This window comes from Oryzias latipes, chromosome 17 (assembly GCF_053564925.1).
Source record: "Oryzias latipes strain Hd-rR chromosome 17, Olatipes_Hd-rR_3.1".
Classification (NCBI taxonomy): Eukaryota; Metazoa; Chordata; class Actinopteri; order Beloniformes; family Adrianichthyidae; genus Oryzias; species Oryzias latipes.
In genome coordinates, this window is record NC_136253.1 from 30,735,986 (window position 1) to 30,746,091 (window position 10,106).

At 41.1% G+C, this 10,106-nt stretch overlaps 1 protein-coding gene across 2 annotated transcripts; it reads right to left on the bottom strand.

The window, feature by feature from the left end:
• Nucleotides 1-551: 551 nt before the first annotated feature.
• Nucleotides 552-7,501, bottom strand: dsc2l (desmocollin 2 like). Of its 2 annotated transcripts, none has more exons than XM_011486894.4 (16): nt 6,824-7,501; nt 6,578-6,674; nt 6,250-6,458; nt 6,053-6,157; nt 5,568-5,723; nt 5,020-5,161; nt 4,783-4,937; nt 4,541-4,675; nt 4,275-4,460; nt 3,843-4,090; nt 3,528-3,670; nt 2,887-3,108; nt 2,528-2,752; nt 2,284-2,399; nt 1,912-2,205; nt 552-1,538 (listed from the first exon to the last, which is right to left on the bottom strand). In XM_011486894.4, the coding sequence occupies exons 1-16, from the start codon at nt 6,854-6,856 to the stop codon at nt 1,341-1,343; spliced, it is 2,664 nt and encodes an 887-aa protein (XP_011485196.1). In that variant the 5' UTR covers nt 6,857-7,501; the 3' UTR covers nt 552-1,340. The 2 variants fall into 2 exon arrangements, with proteins under 2 accessions (XP_011485196.1, XP_011485197.1); XM_011486895.4 differs by having other exon boundaries at nt 6,578-6,671; nt 6,824-7,498.
• Between the last annotated feature and the right edge of the window lie 2,605 nt (nt 7,502-10,106).

Below are 10,106 nucleotides of genomic sequence, written 5' to 3' on the forward strand. Positions count from 1 at the left end.
TGACGTTGACTTATCACAAATGCATCATTTGCATGCCACTTGCAAAAAATATTTATGAGCCCCCCTCCCTTTGTTTTGGTATTATTTATGGGCAGTCCACAGCCTCTTTCCACGCAGTAAACCCAGAATTCAGAGGGGATTTTAATTAGAATTTGAAAACACATTCCCTTGTAATATTTACAAATCTATATGCAAATTATACATTCCCCATTTTTGTATCTGCAAATACCTGAAAATCTGAAATGAATGTTGCAGAATTGCTTAGAAATCTCTCCCTGGGAGTGAACAGACATAAAGAGAGATTTTTTCAGAGAAGTCGCTGATGCCAGCTCCTGCTGCAGAGGACTAAAGGTTGGTATAAACCTGTTGTTAAAGGCTTTGTTTGTTTTGTGTAACTGAACAAGGGTGCCACGCCTCGGACATTTTTTACAGATTAATCATAAAGTAAACACAAACACACAACTTCATCCCTGAGATTCCTCCAAAACATTACAAGGAAGCGTTTTCATTTTTTACAGTGGATTGTTCAAAAACAACACTGCAACACAAAGTCAAACTGAAAAATCTTTATTTAAATGTCTGGTATCTTAAGGTGTTTTGATACATCATTGTTTTTGAACTCATTAAAAAGTTGGCCTGTCAAAATTTCTCACGTTTACCAATAACTCTTGATTCTTCATGCGTGACACCTTCTTAAAAGACACAGCACAGGCTCTGACACAGCAAGCCTGTTCAAATGGGACGTTTGTGCAATAGTTCATTGTGGGGCCACACCTCGTCCCTCCCATTCACACCCTCGCTCAGACTTTCACATCATGGCTGCCAGAATGTTGCAATAACCTCCATAAACACACCCCGGCGTAGCTGAAAAAAGCCTTTTTTCAAAGTCTGAACTGACTGGTGGGAAATCATTAAAGTTTATTACAAATGATTCTCTAGACTTTACATTTTTTACACAACAATAAAAAAGCAACAAATGATCAGTCAGTTTTGAAACAAAAAATATCTATAAATATAAAAATGTTATTAACTATGAAAGCAGATGAATGGTAAAAAAAACACATAAACACCAAAAGTTTCTAACTTTCCACCATAAACACCTTTAGAAGCAGAACCAACACTTTAGAGGCAAATTCTAAGTCAACACATAGAAGTGTGTTGTGCAAATGATAAACAACTGACAGAAAATGCAAAGTTTTCAGTGCAAAAGACCAACAAGTTGGAAAAAAAAACCTCCATATACACACTAACATCACCTGCACAGTCTCATTCCTGATTCCAGGCCTTTGCCCTCTGCAGTCAGTAGTGAACCTATGAACTCGTGTGTAAAGTCCCTTTGCTCATGTCTTTTTGCACACGGCTGCAAGAGTTTTGAACCTTGGTCCCAGCGTGTTCAAGAAGTCCAGGTTTTCTTCTTCGCCGAAGTCTTTGCAGGATCCGACAGAGCCGGCGGCAGAGCCCACCCCCTCGTAGCCGTAGCATTTGACGTTGTCGTCAGCGAAGTGCTCCTCCCCTTCTTCTCCCATAATGGCCAGTTTCTTAAAAACACAAGACGGCCGAGAGGGAGAGCGTTATTACTCCGGGTGATAACAGATACAAGGAAGCTCAGGATATGACCAGCAGTCAGTTATTACACAGCAAACAGCTCACCACCGAGCTTCACAAATATCATTTCTCACAGAGAAGTTGAGCAATATTAAAGTTTGCAGAGTTTACAGGCCATAGAACAAGGTTAGATTCCACAGGGGAGTTCTGGTCGCTCTAACAGATAACTCAGATGTTATTAAACCTCAGAGAATGAAAACTGTTTGCATCTAGACATGTTTTATTCAGCCTTTTGTATTAGCCTATGCTCAAAGACTTGCTTTATTTCATAGAAAAAACACATCAGCAATGATCCAGCATGGTTACCTGGTTAATGCGGTGCTCATTTGTTCGCCAGAACTGAGTGAGAGATGAGTCCGTGGCATAGTGTCTTTCCAGGCTCATGCCATTGCCTAGATAATTTTGAGTTTCGAACTGGCCAGAACCATACTGCATATTGATGGAGTTCATGCCAGTCTGATAAAATCCATTCTCGCGAATGCTGTGGCCACCAAGAGTGCTCCCACTTTTGTTTCCCTTCCACGTGGAATCAAAGATTTTGGAAGACTCTTTAAGCTGCTGTTGGCCTGCTCCGAGAGACGCGACAGGGATGAAAGTGTCCTGGAGAGGGAGACAAGAAGTGTGGTTAAACGAAGAGAAAAACAAGCCCCAGACTCTGCATCCCGACTGAGTCCTCACCACTTCGTCTCCGGGGGCCTCGGTGTTTGACTCCAGCAGGATCCCGCCGCTGTATCCTGTTTCATCAAACGGAACTTTCTCTGTCCTTGTGGAGCAGACAAACGCGAGAAGTAAAACTGCAAGAGAGAAAATCAAACATCACATCTCAGAGACGATTGCATGTCTTGTATTAACCAATTCGAAAATACAGGAAAGCAGTTCTGAACATGTTGCATGAACATCTAATCATGGGAACGACACTTACAGAGGAGGAGGAGGAGAAAGAGAGGCAGCAGCAGGGCCAGTATACCCAGTGGGCCCAATGATATAGAGCTTTGGTTTGCCTGGCAGACTCCTTGCTTGGTGCACACGCAGAGAGTTGCTGTTACTGTCTGAGTTTTGCCAAAACTTTGCTGATCTCTGACAATAAGAGGAATTTCGTATCTTCCTCTTGGAAGATCCTTAAGCTGCTTCAACATGGCGGTGGTGTCTACAAAGAGAAAGCATATTCATGGAGTTCAAACCACTCAGAATTCGGTTGTTCTTGTCACTATTTGGTTCTAACGTTTGCATTTATAATCCAATGAAACACAGATTTTTTTCTTTTTCTTTACAAAGACCTACCATTAAACCTTTCAATGGACCAGTCTTCTTCGTTTTCATTTGCTAGTGAGAAGGTGAAAGGGGAAGAAAATGGAGCCTGGTCTCTGTCTTCAGCTGTGACGAGCATTGAGCTGAGACTCTGGTCCTTGTTCTCACACATCACCAGTTGAGAGGGAAACACAGGCATGTTGTCGTTGACGTCCTCTATCACAAGGATGACTGTTCCGGTTCCCGTCTTTAAGGCTGAAATACAGAGAAGTTACTTTTACTCTCAAATGAGAAAGCAGTAAACATGACGGGTATCAATTTTCAGAAAATATGTGACTGCTGTGTCTTTGCCAGTTCTCTGAGAACATGCGTCATCATTAGGAGGACTGTACTTTATTAATTATCGCTTTAAAGGAAGTTGTCAACAGTAATCATTACTGTGATGCAAGCATAAGTGCCATTGTGTTCTCAACAGCAAATTCCAAAATCCAACCTTTCATCTACACGCAACAGATTTTTCCATCTGAGACTGAGCCTGAGACTGAGCCTGAGGCAGAGCGTCTCGCCTACCCCACCTGTCAAGCGGTTGCAGGTGTTGGCGTGCTATGTTCAGGATCACAACATTCGGTGTTTTTCTGCAGTGGCAGAGTACGCAGCAGTGGGTGGTAACTTACAGGGATCAACCGCCCTCATGGTGATGTTGTAAAGCCCGTCATAGACATAATGTGACTCTCTGTCAATCGTGTTGGCGACCTTAAGCTCTCCGGTATTTGTGTCGACATTGATCCACGAAGCTGGGTCCTGAACTTTGTAATACCTGAGATAACAGAAAGGTGTTTAGGCACACAGCACATTCAGCTGAGCAGGCAGAGGCTGCCCTCCAGTGTTGAGAAGAAATAGTAGGAATTTGAATCCGGACATGTTGCTCTTGTGAGCTGCAGCTACATCTCTGTTATAGTCCCTGAAATGTTTAGCAAACACAGCATTACCTGATGCCGCTGCTGCTCTTGGTCTCAGGATCCAAAGCTGTGTAACTTCCAATCACAGAGCCATTTGGTGTGTTCTCTTTGACTGGAATGCGAATTGTAGGAGCGCTGAATTCTGGGCCTTCGTCAACATCGGAGACGGAGACAACAATGGGTACGGACTGCCACTGGGCGCTGGTGCCAATAAGATCCGGCTCATTGCGAGCTGAAACTTCCAAATTTATGCTTTTTGTCTTCTCGTAATCGAGAGGCTGGAAATTCAGAGAAAAGTAAAACAATTGTGTTTATATTCTGCCTCTGGTTTGAAGAAACATTTCCTGTCAAGATGACTGATAAAGACAGTTGAGTTTGTAAAGCTTTGAGTAAAATCTGAACTGAAAGTCTCTTTTAAACGTGTTCCAACGAAGAACAGCCTGAATGTGACATCATGCTCACCTTCACAACACAGAGACGGCCAATGTTTTGTTTGGGATCCCTTTCCACTTGGAAGTTTCCATTCTCGTTTCCTTTGGTGATGACAAGTTTGGATATCCAGTTTGGTGTGTTTTCCAAATCTTTATCGTCCAGGGGAATGTCAAGGATACACTTTCCGCTTTCATTTTCTTTGATAGTGGCTTCATACTAAAAAAAAAAAGGGGGGATATAAATAAAAGTTAGATGGTCTGTCTGTTCGTACATGTGTGTAACTTTAAAGTACTTACAGATGTCTTTCTGAAAGTTGGCGCGTTGTCGTTGATGTCACTCAGAGTGATGGTTGCTGTCCCTGTGGTAGACAAACCTTTGGGAGCACCCTTTAAATCTCTGAGCTCTATGATGACTGTGTACTTGTCTTTGACCTAAATGTATTTTTTTAAAAGAGGACAAGAACATTTAGAGAAGAATTGACACAAATGACAAATCAACTAAGACAGGAATGTCTAAGTAAAGTATCATAAAGACTCACCTCTCTGTCCAGAGTGTTGGTGATTGTGCGTATTTCACCAGTGTCAGGGTCTATGCTAAAGAGGTTTAACTCAGACTTCAATGAGTACTTGATTCTAACATGATCAGTGTCTTGTTTGTCTTTGTCTGTAGAGTTCACTTTCCCCACGACAGCCCCTGTGACAAAAAACAAACAGACGTTAAGAGCGTTTATAGTCAAGCATGGTCAGACTGGTGATGTGTGTTTGCCTGTCTTTACCTGGGGTTTGCTCCGATACGGTGAACTGCAGCTTTCCAACAAACTCTGGAGGGTTGTCATTCTTATCATCAACTCTTATGACAAAAGTCATAGGATCGTCTGCTGGCTCATCGGTGGCCTTTTTAAAGGCGCTGATCCTAAACTGTACAAGCCAAGGACAATTTAATTCAGAAGATGATCAATCTTGTCAGCATCTCACTAAACAAAAATAATTCAGAGCCATGTGGTTGAGCAGCAGAATGATAATTACTGCATTACTATCACTTAACCTCCTTCGTTTGTGTCACTCCACAAACGAACTGCATGATTTTAAAAAAAACACACACACACATGTGCGGTTGAAATGATGTCACGTTTGTGTTTATGTAAAGTAAAAGTATGTGTAAAGTATAAGTAAAGTAAAAAAAAAAACATGCTCAGTAAAAGAGAAACTTATATCCCCCCAAAAATAGAGTTTTGGTTTCAATAATTTTTAAAAGTAAAAATATTTTTCCATATTTATATGCAACTGTGCAAAAAAAAAATCAAAGTTGGTTTCAATCACTCACTTTATATTCTTCTATCTCTTCTCGATCCAGTGACTTGTGGACTTGTAACAACCCAGTATCCCTGTTCAGGCTGAAAACTCCCTTTGGATCCAGATCCGCTCCAGGTCCACTGATAGTGTAATAAACGTCGTGCACGCTTGCTGAATCAGAGGCCAGCTATAAAAAAACAGAAGAAATAAGACCTTCAGTGAAGCCCTGTAAACTTCAAACCACTAAAAACCACTGTAACAAACCTCAGCTTTTGTCTGGTCATGTTATCAGGATGCATTTAGTAAAAATAAATACATAAAATAAATTGGAAAGTTTTAAATAAATTGCTGATCAAGAATGATATGAAGGTTCCTGTGAGACAGGAAGGCTTAGTTTGGAGTCTTAGGAGGAAGCACACTGATGGTAATTACATGAGGGTGGGGTAAATATGGATTATAAATCTATTTTTCTTTTTTTATAAAATTCACAAATTCAGCTTCCATTGCTAACATTACCGTTTCAACATCCTTTGGGAATGGACCTGGATCGTTCTCCAAGATCTGGGTTGGTGGAGGCTGCCAGCGTCTTTTGGTTCGTTTCAGGAGGGCTTGGCCTTTGAACTGCGACACACAAAAAAAAGTCCAAATAAATAAATGTGGGGTGAAACAGGAAAGCATGTTTGAGGAGAGGCTGGGGTGTGCGGCGCACTCACGTCTGTTTGCTGCGCTCTTTTACAGTAAAGGTAAACTTCCATCGCACTTTCCGGTCCATTCTGGTCCTGAGCTTTGACGGAAAATGTCCGCTCGCCGTCCGGTAGAGACACGGCGGCTGCGGCCACCACCTCTCCGTTCTCGCGGATGCTAAAGCTGGGGTCCTTCAGGGTCAGCCTCAGGGTTTTAGGGTCACAGTCGGAGGTTTGAACTGAACACACAGCGGGAATGGGGAGTTAGCAGGCGCGTGGGGCTGACACCAAATTATAAGCTAGTTTAGAGTCTAATAACAGTTTTTCCCCTTCCCCCGATAAAAATATTAAAAATCACCTTTTGTAATTTGGTAACCGACAGGGATGTTTTGAGGGACGAGGACATAGACTGAGCCGGGGAGGTGACACGACTCCACGCAGGACGTCGTGACCTGCTGGAGTGGAGGAGAAAACCGATCTTTCAAACGGGCTCATGAGCCTCATCGCACCTCAATGAAACATTAATGTTACATTCGCGTTTCCCCTGCAAAGCATTCGACACACACAACAACCTTTAATATAAACGAAAAAGATAAAAACTTACCAAACAGATGACAAAAAATAGCAACTTCGCCATTTTTAATTTAGAAAAAAAAGAAGAAGAAGAATTGACGGACTTTGACCCCGATACTCTGAGAGGAGGAAGAGTCCAAGTAGGGTTTCAGTCGCAGGAGCCCAAACTAACTAACCGAAATTCAACGCTGCTGGTTTGGTCAAAACCCTCCACTTTGTTTGACCTCCGCCTTGGAGTTTTCTTTTTTTTTATGCTGAGGCTGTTGCTCGTCGCGCAGAGACAACAGACACACCTAGACACACCCAGCAAGCCTCGATTTGGATCAGTCTGTCCCACCTTTGCCAACAGCGAATGCTCAGAAAAATGCAGGGCGCTGCAACTTGCAGGAGTTCGCAAATTGTTGGCATATTTTTCTACCAGCAGGGGGCAACCTTGCTCTGGACTTTCTCCAAAGGAGCAATCCCCCCCACACCACCACCACTACCACTTACCTATAATAATAGAGTAGACTCTGCTATTACACAAACAAGACTTACAGGTAAAATGCTGCTGTTACTTTGGTTCGAATATGTTTCAAACCGCAGAGAAAAATGACTAGTTTGCTCTATTTTGAAAGACCTCTGCAAGGTCGACCTCTGCTGACTCCTCCTCCTCCTCTGCAGATTTGCTGGAGCGTTGTGCAGGAGGAACAGAACTGAACTCTGCACTGAAGCACCACAGGAATGTGGGCCTGACTGGAGCCCCATGTGGGGGAGGCTACACTCCCACAAAGAGGAGCGGGCTATCTCTGTAAACTGCTGATAAATGTGAGGGTCATTACAAACACGTCCCCGCTGAAGCCGCTGAAACCGGCAGGCCCTGGTCAACTATGTGCCTTGGGAAGTGGGACAGTAGGGGGGCTGCAACAGGAAAGGTGAGAAAAATGTCAGGAAGGCAAAGCTGCTGTGGGTTGTGGGTGTGGAGATAATGAGAGGACGCGGGGTTGGGAAACACTTTCAGCACTGCAAACTCACAACAAACTTCCCATTTTCACAAACGGAGTCACAATTCACAAGCAAAATAATACATTCTTGCATTTGGAATGCTTGCCGATGAATGTCCCACTCAGAGAAGTCAAATTTGTCCTAAGACATAAATATAATTTAAAACAAACTCCTTTTACTCTGCCGAATGAAACATTTAACCCAAACTACAAGGCTGCTTTTTATTTTGGACTTTAAAAAATATTTTCCTGATTTCAGTCACCAGGCAATAAAACAAGATTATGCAATGAACACACCTGCTCCGTAACATTCTCACTTTGGATGCGTCAACAGATTACGCAGTGCAATGAAGGCTGGGATGTGCTGGGCGTCATCTGGCCCCAGGGTTAAAACAAGACGTTCCCCAAAAGCATGTTTATAGAAAAATAAACGGGAAAGGCGTTATTGAGTTTTGTCGTCTGTAATTCTTTGACGTACACGCCCAAATTCGTCTTTATTTTGCCCACGTGACGGATGTGCTTTTGCATCACACGGGTGCTCATGTTTGAGTCACAGTTACTTAGGTGGAGTATGTCTTAGATTTCCAATTAATGGATATCCAGTCATTATTAACTGTGAGTGTCACTCAAAAAAAGATTGGTTTCCCACCATGGCAACGCCTGTGTTAATAAGTATCAGTACATTAATACTTCAACAACACCTGTGGAGAGGATTAATCAACCAGACAGAAAAGATGAGAGTGAGACAGAACCATCTTCACAAGGCAGACTGGCTTTTCTGCATGTTAGGGCATGATCACTAGAAGTAAATTAACAAAAGAAAAGTGCATTTTTCCTCAAACATATAGATTAAAACTTATTTTGATGCATTTATAGAATTGCATAACCCATATATATATATATATATATATATATATATATATATATATATATATATATATATATATATATATATATATATATATATATATATATATATATATATAAATATATATATATATATATATCAGACTGAAAAATTACAGGTCTGTTTCTACCTTTATGTTCACTGATCAAGCATGAACTGGACACCACTGAAAGCACCCTTTCTCCTGTGTGCTCGCTGCTTGTTGTGTAGGTCATAAAGCTTTAGGGTAAATGCTTCATGTCTCATGGCAACGCTTTGTGTGCCAGTATCAATCTCCCTCTGTCCCTTTCTGTCCTTAAACTCTGGTTTGACTTGGAAAAGCGATGCCTACACACCACCCAGTCTAAGATGCAGGTTCACATGGTGAGCCCATTGCTGCTCAGCCTGGGAATTTCATGGGTCATGGTGAACTTTTGCATAAAGGTGTGAAAATATGGGTCAAGAGGCGAATTAAATATCGTGTATATTCACTGTGAAAAAAAAGAACGAAAGCCGCACATTTTACCCTAGTACGAGTCCAGTATTAAGAAACCCTCCTTCGAGGACAACAGACCTGAATAAAGTTTGGTCATTGGCAAAGAGAAACATAATATTCTTAATCCACGGCCGCAATGCAGTAAAAGTTCCGCCCTGCAAAGCTCAAGAATGGTTGGCCTTGGTCAATGGCGGCCACACCTAGCAGTGCTTAATGCCAGTATTATAAGTTTGAGTTATGTGTCTGGGAGTCCGTGAAACTTATGAGATAAAATGCTTCTAGAGTTTTATACAACAAGAAAGATCTTTTTTCCTGTTTAGTTTGATTTTTTTAAGTATTATTCTTAAAAAAATCACCTGAGACACATATTTAAAATGTTTTATTTGTTTTTGCCAAGTTTGATTTATTTATTTATTTTGTCTTTAACAAATCTGGTTGATCTTTCAACCACTGACGATTAGCACTTTAAAAAGAATCAATAACCAAGTTGCCTGCATTTCCTGCAAAAAATGTGTTTGACTGTTTTGTTGATGAAAACTCGCTGGCAAAGCGCTGCAATAATGCAGAAATTGCAGATGCTCAAAAACTGTAAAAAATAAATAAATAAAAAAAGTCAAAAGACAGTTGTTTGACAATAAAGTAGAAGCCGACTGTGATATCAGCCTTTCAATTAATGAATAGTCAGGATTAATAGAATAGCTTTGGTCAATGATAAAAAAAAGATCAAATGGAAAATTAGCTGAAGAAAATAGGTATTCAACATTTTGGGAACATTTCTTAAACAATGTTAATAAAAAAATCAAATGGTGCTGTGGAAAATTATAATGCTCAAATTAGAATAGAATAGAAAAGAAAAGAATAGAACTTGATCCCACAAAGGTTATCATGGCTATATAAAAACAACTGAAAGATTATAAATAACACAAAAAAACTCTTAAAAATTCTTAAC